Here is a 13,136-nt window from a genome sequence, read left to right as displayed (position 1 = left end):
CGACAAACTGCCTACGTACTTCTCAAGTAGTTGTGAAGCGGTTTGTTTAGTGATAGTATTTTTTGAGATGCATTGCGTTCCACGTTCTCGGAATTTTTACGCCCTGCATGATGGCTATCCCGTAGTAACCTGGTCGAACGACTTTTATGATCTTGTAGGGTCCCTCCCAGTTTATTTCAAGTTTTCTCGTGTTTCGCTCGGCGGTGTTTTGGAAGACTTTGCGAAGAACAAACTCTCCTTCGTTGAATCTGCGATTCCATACGTTGGAATTATAATATTTTGCGGCTGCGTGTTCATAATTCTGCATTCGGATAAGTGCTCGGTCCCGGAGCTCGTTGACGAGGACAAGATCGTCTAGGAGCATGGCGTTATTGAGCTATTCTCAATCGGGCAGTAATCTCCTTCGGACACCGGGGAATTCGACTTCTGCAGGAATCATACATTATGTCCCGTATACGAGGGCGAAAGGTGTTTCTCCCGTCACTCGTCCTGGGGTTGTGCGATGTGACCAGAGGACTCCCTCAAGTTCGTCTGCCCACCTGCCTTTTTTAGCGTCTAAGCATTTCTTAAGTTCGTCTAGAATGGTCTTATTGATTGTCTCGGCTTGGCCGTTTCATTGTGGATATCTGGGAGTTGACTTGTTTAGTCGTAACTTCCATTTTTCGTAGAATGCTTCGAATCTGGTGGAGATGTACTGAGATCCGTTGTCAATTACGATCTAGTAAGGAACTCCGTGTCTATAGATAATGTTTTTCCATACGAAATTCTCAACTTGGACATTACTTATACTTGCGTACGAATCTGCCTCTACCCACTTTGAGAAGAAATCAGTGAGGACTAAGAGGAAACGCTTTTGCTTTGAATTGTGAAGGGGTCCGACGATGTTCTTGGCCCAGCGCATAATAGGATACGGTGACGTGATGGAAGAAAGAACTTCTGCTGGTTGTCGGATGGTCGGAGCGTGCCTTTGGCATTTTTCGCATTTTCGTGCGAATTTCTCATAATCTCCGATCATCGTTGGCCAGTAGTATCCGTGGCGTTTGATTTTCACTGCTAGTGACCTTCCACCGGAATGGTTTCCGCAGGATCCATAATTGATTTCCTCCATGACTTTTCTCGCCTTTTCTCCTTCCAAACACGTCATGAGTGGTCCGGAAAGTTTCCATTTGTAAATTTCCCCGTCGACCGTTACGTTACGTGTGGCCTGCGTTCGGATTTTGCGGGCTGCCCATTTTTCGGGAGGTAATTTTCCATCGGTGATGTAGGCTCGAATAGTTTCAAGCCATGGCGTATCGTAGACGTAGCCGGATTGTTCCGATCTCTCCTTCGGCTGTCCTGCGGCCTCCTCTACACCGTAGTCTTGATCCCTGATCAGGTTGACGACGATTGGTGCTCCGATACTTGGGTATTCGATGAACTCGACCAGAATCACTATTTTAAGACCTAGGTCGGAACTTGATGCCATAGCCGCGAGAGCATCGGGTTGGACGTTTTCGGAGCGGGGGATTCGCTTGAGGGCGAAGCAGTCAAATTCTTGGGCTAGAGTCTGGACCAGTTTGAGATACGTATCCATTCTTTCGTCCATTGCTTTTTCTCTGCTATATTGACTTGCGACTAGCTGAGAATCACAGTAGGCATGGACGTTACGTATCTTCAACCCACGAGCTAAACGTAGCCCTGCACTGAGTGCTTCATACTCGGCCTCGTTGTTGTACACGTGAAATTCCCGTCTGAACGATTGTTCTAGGATCTCACTGGTCGGGGACGTGAGGCGGATTCCGATGCCCGATCCTTGCTTGGATGAGTATCCATCGACATGAAGGACCCATGTCGAATTTGGTTCTTTGTTTGTCACGGTTCCCGTTGGTAGTTCGACTAAAAAGTCTGCGAGTACTTGGGATTTCGCACTTGTTCTCGGTCGGTATTCAATATTGTACTCGCTCAACTCGACTGCCCATTTGGCTAGTCGGCCCGACTGACTCGGGAGGATGACGTGTGGGATTGGAAATACGGTCTTAGCTTTCGCGCCGATGTTACGACTGCGTATGCCAGTTTTTCCATCAGCGAATACCTTGACTCAGCATCGAGCAAGGTTTAGCTTATGTAAAAAATGGTCTTATGTTTGCCGCGCTCTTCCCTGATCAGGACGCCACTCACAGCCGTGGCTGATACTGCGGTATATAAGAACAAGGGTTCTCCTTCGAAGGGTTTCGCGAGAACTAGAGGAGTGGCCAAGTACCGTTTCAGCTGTTGAAAAGCGTTTTCGCAATCTTCTGACCATTAAATTTTTTATTCCCCCGTAGGATATCGTAGATAGGTAAGAACTTGTCCGTTGACTGTGAGATGAATCGGTTAAGTGCTGCGACTCTACCGGTCAATCTCTAGACTTCCCGCTTATTCTTGGGCGAAGCCATCTCGATCAATGCATTGAACTGTTTTTGATTAGTTTCGATACCGCGGTAGGTCACTAGGTAACCGAGGAACTCTCCCGATGCTACAGCGAATCTGCATTTTGCTGGGTTGAGCTTCATGTTGTGGGAGTTTAGTTGTGCGAAGCATTCCTCAAGATGAGACACGTGATCTCTTGCCCGGAGGGATTTGACGATCATGTCGTCGATATAGACCTCCATTGTTTTACCGAGTTGTTCGGAGAACATCCGGGTCACGAGTCGTTGGTAAGTTGCGCCGGCATTTTTGAGGCCGAAGGGCATTACCTTGTAGCAATAAGTTCCGCGATCGGTAATGAATGCAGTTTTCTCGCGATCGTCGGGGTTCATCATAATTTGATTGTAACGTGAGAAGGCATCCATGAAGGATAAGAGTTTGTTTCCCGCCGTCGCTTCGACCAGCCGATGAATGTTCGGTAAGGGGAAACTATCCTTTGGACATGCTTTGTTAAGGTCAATAAAGTCCACGCAGACTCGCCACTTCCCGTTTTTCTTTTTGACTACTACAGGGTTGGCGAGCCAGTCTCGGTATCTTACTTCTGTTATTGATCCGACTTTAAGCAATTTTTTGACCTCGTCGTTTACTGCGGAACCGCGTTCGTGTCCTAACTTACGTCTTTTTTGTTTGTCCGGTTTGAAAGTTGGATCAATATTCAGTTCGTGTCATGTTATGTTAATGTCGATTCCTGGCATATCCTCTGTGGCCCACGAGAAAGTATTAAGGTTCTTTTTCAGACAGGTTATGAGTTATGTCCTCAAAGGCTCGTGGAGATTGGCTCCGACCTCGACACACCGTTCTGGGAATGCTTCGTCAAGACATACCGTCACCAGGGGTTCGCAGGTTGGTTCGCGTTTTTCTTCCAGGGCCACAATTTTTCGGGATTGCCAGAAGAGTTCCGCTGAATAATGATTTTGGGTGTTTTCGTCGGAGGCTGTTTTCTTTACTTTTCTAGGGATGATTTCGAGGTCTGGTCTTCTTCGTTTTAGTTCTGCAGCGAAACACCCCTGCGATACTCTCGGATTTCCCCATATTACCTCGATTCCGTTAGGATTTGGGAATTTGAGGCAAAGGTGGTATGTTGACGGGATCGCGCGCATGGAATTCAACCACGGCATACCCGTGATAACGTTGTAGGACGCAGGGTGGTCTACGACTAAAAACTCTGTGACTTTCATCATGGTCCCAACTTTGACCAAGAGATTAATCGATCTGAAAGCTATGGTGGCTTCTCCCGAGAGTCCCACTAGCGGGGTAGGATTTTCCACGATTTCGGACAGATCGATTTTCATCTTCTCGAGAGTATCTTTGAAGATGATATCAACTGAACTTCCAGTATCGATTAATACCCTAGCGATGTCGATGTCACGAATCGTTAATTCTATAACAAGGAGATCGTTACGAGGTTTGGCCTGATCGACCGTTGCTCCCCCACCCCCTTGATGAGATGACATTCGCGCAGATCGAGTTTTGCATATTGTTTTTGATCGTTGAGTGGCTTTTGCGAGTTAGATTGATCCCTACCCCCCCTCTTTCTAGGGCAAAACTGTGGGAGCCGAAATTTGCACTGTCGATTTCCGTTTAAATAAGGAAAGTAGGAGAACCCTAGTTTCCCAGAGGTCCCAGATATCTACTAATACCACACGCCAAGCAATCAGAACACGAAATAAAGACGATAAAAGATAAGAAATCGAAAAGAGAGCAAAGTAGATGTTATTCCGAATTTGCGTTTGAGCGTTACAACAAGGTAAAAGCCTGGGCTACGAGAACTGTCGGCGAGATTCCTAGTTCTAAAACCCTAAAGCTGCTAAACCTATTTGAGTCGCAGATCGAATAACAAAAACGGAAAATTGCCTAAATTGCTCTAAGTGCTAAGTTTGCTGTGTCTTGCGAATCCCCCTCTACCTCTCGCCTAGGACTCCTTTTATACTTGCTCCTAGGTCGGTTTGCGCCTTTCCCCTTCTGCCCTTAAGAGCTGCTAAACCTATTTGAGTCGCAGATCGAATAACAAAAACGGAAAATTGCCTAAATTGCTCTAAGTGCTAAGTTTGCTGTGTTCACCTAGGACTCCTTATACACTCCTCCAGAGTCAGATTATGCTTTTCTCCTTCTATCCTTAAGCCGTCATAGCTCAAAAATGGAGATATTCCATTTTTCTCGATCTTCATGATTATCTTCGGAAACTTGACATTTATCCGCGGAAACTTGACATTTATCTTGTCTTACGAACCAAGCATAAACCGTCATAAGGTTTATGGGCTATTGGTTAGGAAATCGTAAGTGGGCTTCGAGTCGCGTTTTAAATCTCTTTCTGGGCCGTCTTGACTTGAAACGTTTATTACTGTTTCTTCGATAAAAACAAACTTCCCGCGGTTTTTATTGTAAAGTTATTATGGGTTTTTGGTTAAGAAATCATAAGTGGGCTTCGAGTTGCGTTTTAGGTCTCTCTGGGCCGTCTTGACTTGAAACGTTTATTACTGTTTCTTCGATAAAAACAAACTTCCCGCGGTTTTTATTGTAAAGTTTAACTGATGTCTTCGAGTGATGAGAAACAAAGAATGGTTTAACCATGGCTCACGGGAGATAGCATTAAAGAGTAGACGAGAATGCATGGTTTCGTGTCGTATCGACGTTTTGGGAAAGTTTGGTCTCTACGCAGCGACCGAGCCGTGTGCGTGCTCGGTCGCCACGTAGTGACCGAGCTTGGCTTGAGCTCAGTCGCTACGTAGCGACCAAGCTTGGCTCGAGCTTGGTGGCTATGTAGCGACCGAGCTTGGCTTGAGCTCGGTCGCTACGTAGCGACCGAACTTGGCTTGTGCGTGGTCCGATTGACGTTTAGAACAAGAATTTACCGCAAGGCTCTTTGTAAAGATTCTTTTTACGAAGAATAACTTTCGTAAAAAATGTTTACGCTGATTTTTACTGAGATTTGGACATTAACTTCGTAGTATCCGTTTTTCACCCCAACAATCTACACCATATCTCTGCTTCTTTGAACTAACCCTACCACCTATAGAAGAAGAGTCAGGGGCGAAATCTGGCTTGGATTTCATCCTAGAGATCTAAAAGGAGAAACTGGAGGAGAGGAGTCAAGAGAAAAGAGAGAGTGAAAGGGAGATAATACCTGAAATGAAGAACTAAGCTTGAGCGAATGAAGATCGCGGAGCAATGCTAAGAGAGAAAGTTGGAGAGCCGCTAGGCGGCTAAAACAGAAAGAACGGTAGTAAACCCTAGAAAGGTCCCCACGCCACATAGACCTCTCATCGCCGTTCCCTCTCTCATCACAAACATAGACCTAATAATTTTAAGCAACCCGGAGTTCATCCGAAATCTCTCCACAAAATTCACGCCAGCATCAAGGCCTGATTCTACACAAGCTCCTCCTCAGGAAATATCAAAGCTCCATGCTCCATCGTCTCCAAGACGCCATCAAAAGCCTAGAGCTTCCCCATCTCTGATAAGAAACCAGCGGTTCAATTGCGCCAGACACCGGCCTGGAGTAAGGGAACCGGTCCTCCCCCGGGTTTAGAGTGTGGTTCCGGACTGAGTGGAACCCGGGAGCGCAGGATTACTGGAGCGATGTCCTGCCTGAGGGAAGCCTGCTGAGAATGAGCAACTCCGGTTGACTTGAGTGCACAGGTTATCCCCCGAGTTCGATGACGAAATCGAGCAATAAGGGGCAAACTGTTGGGGAAAAATTCTCAGGTATTGAATTCCTCCAGACCCCAGGCATGACACCGACCTCTGGGTCCCCGCTAAGAGGAATCCCGGTTCTCCGCAATGGAGTTCTCCGGGTCCGGTCCCTGGGACCACCTCCTTCCCCCTAGAAAAGAAAAACTTCCGATAAGGAGAACCTTCCTTATTTCCGAATATGGAAGAACTAGGGTTTATACACCAATCATTGTAGTTTTGGCTTGTTCTATCTAATAAAACATCTCTTCAAATCTATTTCTCTCTAATACTCACGAAATCTATACAATAACCAGCCTTGTTCATCGTTCCGTGGTACTCACAAAGATCATACAAAAAAATTTCCTAACACAAGCTGCAAATGGATCCCCTACATCCACCCGTCAGAGAAAAGAGGAGGAAGTTTGCCCCTGAAAGGGATGCAATCATAAACAACGAAGTCAAAAGCCTGCTCGGCGCCGGGTTCATTCAAGAGGTACAGTACCTGGAGTGGCTAGCCAACGTGGTCGTAGTCAAGAAGAAGAACGGGAAGTGGAGAGCCTGCATAGACTTCACAGACCTCAACAAGTCCTGCCCAAATGACCCCTTTCCTCTGCCTCATATCGACAAGCTGGTCGATGCCACAGCCGGGCATCAGCTGATGACTTTCATGAATGCGTTATCCGGCTATAATCAGATACTCATGCATCCGGAAGACCAAGAAAAGACATCCTTCATGACATCAAGAGGGATCTATTGCTACGAAGTCATGCCTTTTGGCTTAAAGAACGCGTGGTCAACCTACCAAAGGCTGGTGAACATGATGTTTGCAGACAAGATAGGGCAGACCATGGAGGTCTACATCGACGACATGCTGGTCAAATCTCTAGAGGCCGAAGACCATTTATCTCACCTGCAGCAAGCCTTCTCTGCTCTTCGGAAGTACAACATGAAGCTCAATCCAGCTAAATGCTCATTTGGGGTCAGTTCCGACAAGTTCCTCGGGTACATTGTAACCCACCGGGGCATTGAAGCCAATCTATAGAAAATCAGGGCCATTCACTCAATTCCTTCCCGGAAGAACGTCAAAGAGGTCCAAAAGCTAACAAGAAAAATGGCAGCCTTGACCAGGTTCATCTCCAGGCTATCCGAAAAGTCTCACACCTTCTTTGGGACCCTCAAAAACCCAAAGGATTTTCAGTGGACGGAAGAGTACGAATCCGCTCCCCATGAACTAAAGGCTTATCTCACCACTCCTCCTTTCCTATCCAAGCCGCTGTTCGGCGAGGTCCTGCTGCTATATCTAGCGGTCTCGGAGCATGCTGTAAGCGCCGTCCTAGTGCCAGAGGAAGGAAGCAAGCAGCTACCAATCTACTACGTGAGTAAGGCTCTCCAGGATGCAGATATCCGCTACAGCCAGCTGGAGAAGCTGGCCGTAGCTCTAATAGTCGCTGCCCGTAAACTGCGGCCCTATTTCTAGGCTCACCCAATCGTGGTCGTCAGTTCTTTCCCCATAAAATTGGTCCTCCACATGCCTGAAGTCTCCGGACGCCTAGCGAAATAGACTGTGGAGCTAGAGGAATACGATGTGATTTTTTGACCAGCTACAGCTATAAAGTCACAGGTCCTGGCAGACTTTGTGGCCGAATTCTCCCCTACCTTGCTCCCAGCTTTGGAGCAAGAAGTACACCTCCGAAGCGAAACAAAAGAATAGGGAGAATGGGTCCTGCATGTTGATGGGTCCAGAAACGTCAGAGGGGCCGGTGTAGGAATAATGCTTACATCGCCAACAGGGACTACAGCCTCAAAGGCCTTGACATGCAACTTCAAAGGAACCAACAATGAGATCGAGTACAAGGCCTTAATCGCAGGGCTAACACTCGCCCATCAAATGGGGGCAGGAAACATCCAGGTCTTCAGCGACTACCAGCTGATAATCAACCAGGTGCAGGGCGAATACAAGCAAAGGACGACAACATGATCCAGTTCCTGGCGGACGCCCAGCAACTCATCAAGAAATTAAAGAGTTACAAGCTTACACAAATCTCCAGGGAGCAAAACTCACAAGCCGATGCCCTTGAAACGAACTGCCGGATGAGCATCCGTTTGCTTGTGCTTCAATGGCCAGCCACCCTGGAGGAACCTAAATCCAAAGAGATCTCCGCTATCGAAGAGGACGAAACCTTGATGACCCCTCTAGTCTGGTTCCAAGAGAATGACATTCTCCCGAAATACTGCAAGGAGGCCTGAAAGATCAAGAAACAAGCCGCAAGGTATTGCATCTCCTAGGAGAAGCTATACCGAAGATCCTTCTCTGGCCCGTACCTGAGATGTGTCACACCTCAAGAAGCCTATAGAATCCTTGTAGAAATACATGAAGGAGATTGTGGATCCCACTCTATCGGCAGGAGCCTAGTGCCCAGGGCCAGAAGGGCAGGCTACTATTAGCCCACAATGGCCGCAGCCACCAACAAACAAGCTAGACACTGCGATCAGTGTCAGAGGCACGCTCTGGTTTCCAAACTCCCTCCGAAAAACCTCAAATCCGTAAGCTCACTGTGGCCCTTCAAAAAGTTGGGTATGGAAATAGTGGGGAAATTTCCTATGGCGCCGGGGCAGAAGGTCTTCCTTCTAGTAGTTACTGCCTACTTCTCAAAATGGGTCGAAGCAGAAGCACTCAGCCGGATAACAGACCTCTAGATCCGCAAATTCCTGTGGACGAGCGTAATCACTCGCTTTAGGGTCCCCCAAGAGTTCGTCGCCGACAACGGACCCCAGTTCACAAGCCACAATTTTAAGGAGTTCAACAAGGACTGGGGCATAAAGCTTACCTTCGCAACACCGACACCCCCAATCTAACGGACAAGCCGAATCCACGAACAAGACCATGGTCAACATGCTTAAAAAGCGACTGGAGGGTTCTCACGGTAAATGGGCAGAAGAACTGTACAGATTCCTCTGGGCCTACCGGACCACTCCCAAGACAGCGACGCAGAAGATGCATGTGAGAACAACTGTCTCAGGGTGTACCTCTCAGGAAGAGAATGATGAAGTGATGACATTGAGGCTCGACCTACTCGACGAGAAGAGAGAGGCCGCTCGACTAAGAAATTGGTCCTACCAGAAAGATGTTGCCAGGACCTACAACCAGAAAGTAAGAACCAGGACCATCGAGCAAGGGGACTGGGTTCTACGACGAGTAGAGAAAGCGACAGGGAAACTCTCCCCCGGGTGGAAAATACCCTATTAGGTAATCGAGGTGCGGGGAGCAGGAGCCTACAGGCTACAAGATGGAAAAGGTAAAATACAACCCAACTACTGGAACGCCCTGCACCTCAAAGCCTATCGTTTTTAATACAGTCTCCGGAACACGATTGCTACTATCTTACAATATACTATTTAAGCATTATGATTTCCTACTCCTATGTATGCTACATATCTCCGGGAAAAGCTTATAATAAAAATAGTTCCGACTATAAGGGTAATAGGAAAATCATTATACTTAAAGGGGCATACAAGCTGGATCAGGTCTCCAGAGACCACTGATCCTGGCCAACCCTTATCAAAAAGTGGCACTTCCACAGTGGCACGTCCACATAAAAACAAAATGGGTATGAGACATAAAGCAGGAGTGAGTATGCGCAAGCCTAAGTATGTTTTCAAAACTACTTAAAGCCCCGGTGCAGCCTCGAGCGCATCCGGGTCCCTAGAGTACCACATGTGAAAGTACATGTATTAAAACGCTATGTCCTATACAATACATGGAACACTGAGTATACTTGCAAAAGTACTGTGAAATACAGGGAGCAAAAGTGCAAAAGTCCGAAAGCACCTCCTAATTTGTGCTTATCTAGACGTGGAAAGCAGGAAAGTCTGGCACTTGGGTCACTACACCCATACCAGCGCCCCCTAAGTCTAATAGTGACTTCTTGTAGAAGTAGAATGCAGCATAGGAACTCGATGGTGGCCAGCTTCCGAGCGGCACAATGCGAGATCCGAACAGGTATTGGTAGTAGTCTTTCCTAGGAAGGCGGAGTACGGTCCTTGCTGAGTACTACTGAACGATGGACAAGCTAGTAAACCAAGGGTATTCGTACGTATTTCGTGAGGATTTAGAGAAGATAATAAAGAGATAGGCTTGAAGAGACTTTTATTAGATAGTAAACCAAGGGTATTCGTATGTATTTCGGTGTGGATGAGGTTCCTGTCTATGAGGGTTACTTCGCGTCTGGCTTCAGGGATTAAATTCCCTCTTTGGTAGCTAAGATATCTGAAACCCTAGGGATTTCCACAGGTCAGCTAAACCCTCCGACTTGGAGGACATTAATAGCTCTGCAGAATTTAGGTGACCTCAACAGACTTGTGATTGGAGTGGCTGAGGTCATGTGTTCTTACTTTGTCTCTCCTCTAAGTGGCGCAGAGTGGAGGTATCACCTTCATCCTCGAGGCAAGGAGCCCCCAGTTAAGGAAATTCTCAAGAAGGAGAGAAAACGGCTTCCGGCCTTTGAGGGAAACTTAACGGAAAAATTCGCCTTTATCCATCTCCCGGGCTTTTCGTCTATTTGGCGATTGGAGGGTAGGCTAGTCGTGGGAACCAAGAAGGTTATCTAGATACTAGGATACTAACGATCTTTTGTCTTTTCGATGCAGACTTGCCTCGTGTTGACCTTCGGGGAAGGATACCATCGAGCATGTGTTGAAGCTTCCTCTCGAGCGATGTCAGACTCCTTTTCTCGTGAGCAAAGCAGCATTAAAGCGTTGCAGTATCTGGGGTAAGCTTTCCACTTTCTTCCATACCTCTTCTTATAGTTGCTGACTTGATTTACTTTCATGTGCTAGGTGAGATATCAGGATCCAAGGGTGACGAGGCTCTGGCAGAGTAAAAGAAGCCTCTTGAGGTGATGTCCGCAAGGAAAGCTGCCCCCAAGCGAGTTGCTCCTACCGAAGACGATGACGAGATGCATATTATCAGGAGTAGCAAACGCCAGGCGGTTGCTGCTGCAGCTCCTTCCTCTTCTAAGAAAAAAGCAAAGGCGTCGGGCTCTTCTCCTAATGGTTCTTCCTCTGCCCTTTATGACTGGGCCACAGTGCTCACCAACCTCAATGCGAATGTGTTCCCTTCGACTCCGGTGCTTCTGGCATCGGAAGAGGATTCCTCCATGGCTATTCGGTCGCTTCAGGGTGACTTGCTTCAGGTAATACCTCATATGATTCTTTGGTCTTTTGGTTCTGGCTGCTGATCAGAGCTTATGCGTAGGTGGCGTCTCAACTATACCATCTCGGGGAGAGGATGGAAGGTGCAGCTTCTACAAAAGTCGAGATGGATACTCTGGCCTCCCAGCTGCGCGAGGAAAAAGATGCTTCTCTAGCCAAGGACAAGGAGATCAAGGCGTTGAGTCTCAAGGTGATGAACGAAGAGGAAACAGGGGAGCTGGCGGCAACAAAGAACGTCTCTCTGAGGAGCCAACTGAAGAATAGGGAGGAGGAGCTGAACGATCTGAAGGATGCCGCGGAAACCTTTGAGGCTGAGAAGGCCATGGCTGTGAATGGTGCCAAGGTCGTGGCCTGATGGGAGCTGATGCGGGAGTGGCTTAGTGGTCAGACCGATAGCTGGGATCCCACGAATACCCTAGAGCAGTACAAGAAGGTGAAGATCACCGAAGCCGAGCTTCGAGGAGTCCCAGCTCCCTCCTTTGAGTATGAGCCTCAGGTCCCTGGTGACGAGGAAGAGAAGAAGACACCGGAGCCCACTGCTGATGACCCTCCTGCCAACTGATCCCGATATTTTGTTGTTCGTACTCCTGACCCCGCAGAGGGTTTATTTTGTAACTGCCGTTGGTGAAGGCTTAAAACTCTTGACCAGGCCTTTTTGCCTTCTTTATTTTGCTGTTTCAAACGATGGCCCTGTTGTGGCCTTTTGATTTATGCTTTCCGGATTTGCATTTTTCGTTTCCTTGCTTGTCCTTCGTCTTTGGGATCATTAGCTTTGTAGATGATATTCGTGTTGCTTCTGTGATTTCCAACAATCTTTCGAAAGTTTGAAGGTTGTTGAGTGGCCCTGGGATCTTGAAGCTTGACTCATGAGTCAAGATTGGAGAGCTGGTGAATACTGCCTAAGTGAGCTAAGCGTTGATTGCTTGAGGGTCTCTTACAGGACCTGGGCCGCATGGGCTCTAGATGTTATGATTGTCGGAGGACCCATGGATCCTGGGTGTTAAGGTTCCTTGGAACCTTTGGACCTTGCAATGATCAGACCTCGTGGGTCTCGTATGACTGGATCTCCTCTAGGGACCCTGGGGTCGGTTGGACAATTTTAATAATCTTGGGACCCGGGGGTCTCTTCTTAGGGAACCCGTGGGTTCTGGACCCTGAGGTCTTGAGTCGGACACGTGGTCATTGGACCCTGGAGTCTTTTTAGGGAACCAATAGGTTCTTGGCCCTAAGGCCTGTCTGAGCCCGAAGTTCTTTCTCAGAACCCGGAATTAAGGTTTTAAAGGGACCGCATTCTGCCATCCTAGGTGACACCACTCTCGGTACCTGTTGGGGTATCGTATTCTACCGCTCGGAAGCTGGTCACTATCGAGTTCCCGTGCTGCATGCTGCATCAGGCTTAAAGGGTGCTGGTGTGGGTGAAAATCCAAGTGCCAGGCTTTGCTACTTTCCACGTCTGGAAAAGTAGAATATTATGTGGAACTCCCGGACTTTTGCACTTGCTCTAGGGCAATTATACCTCGTGTCCCTTGTATTATTCTAGCACGTAGCGTTTTAATACAGGTACTTTCACATTTTTGGTATTTTTGTTTGGGACCCCGATATGCGTGAGGCTATACAGGGGTTTTAGTTAGTATTTACGGCATACTCGGGCTTGCGCAGACCCATTCCTACCTTATGTCTCATACCCGTTTTGTTTTGCGTGGTCGTACCACTTGTCATTAAGGGTTGGCCATGATCGAAGGTCTCTTGGACCTGATCCAACTCGTTTGCCCCTTTAAGTATTATGGCGTTACTACTACTCTTTTATA

At 47.5% G+C, this 13,136-nt stretch overlaps 1 protein-coding gene across 1 annotated transcript; it reads right to left on the bottom strand.

The window, feature by feature from the left end:
* Positions 1-442: 442 nt before the first annotated feature.
* LOC106335793 lies at positions 443-2,630 on the bottom strand. The gene is made up of 4 exons (XM_013774412.1): positions 2,388-2,630; positions 2,158-2,247; positions 1,062-2,071; positions 443-539 (listed from the first exon to the last, which is right to left on the bottom strand). Exons 1-4 carry the CDS (start codon positions 2,628-2,630, stop codon positions 443-445), a joined length of 1,440 nt encoding a protein of 479 aa, XP_013629866.1.
* Between the last annotated feature and the right edge of the window lie 10,506 nt (positions 2,631-13,136).

Source organism: Brassica oleracea, chromosome C1 (genome assembly GCF_000695525.1).
Source record: "Brassica oleracea var. oleracea cultivar TO1000 chromosome C1, BOL, whole genome shotgun sequence".
NCBI classification, from domain to species: Eukaryota; Viridiplantae; Streptophyta; class Magnoliopsida; order Brassicales; family Brassicaceae; genus Brassica; species Brassica oleracea.
Note: the sequence above shows the minus strand (reverse complement) of the source record. Positions and strands in the feature narration are given on the sequence as shown.

Bases quoted from the DNA above. Each gene is read 5' to 3' on its own strand.
- LOC106335793 (XM_013774412.1), bottom strand. From the start codon at position 2,630: ATGGAGGTCTATATCGACGACATGATCGTCAAATCCCTCCGGGCAAGA. The intron at 2,248-2,387 runs GTCTAGAGATTG...GCTTTTCAACAG, and splicing joins CGCCCAAGAATAAGCGGGAA to CTGAAACGGTACTTGGCCAC. The intron at 2,072-2,157 runs GTGAGTGGCGTC...TGCTGAGTCAAG, and splicing joins CCGCAGTATCAGCCACGGCT to GTATTCGCTGATGGAAAAAC.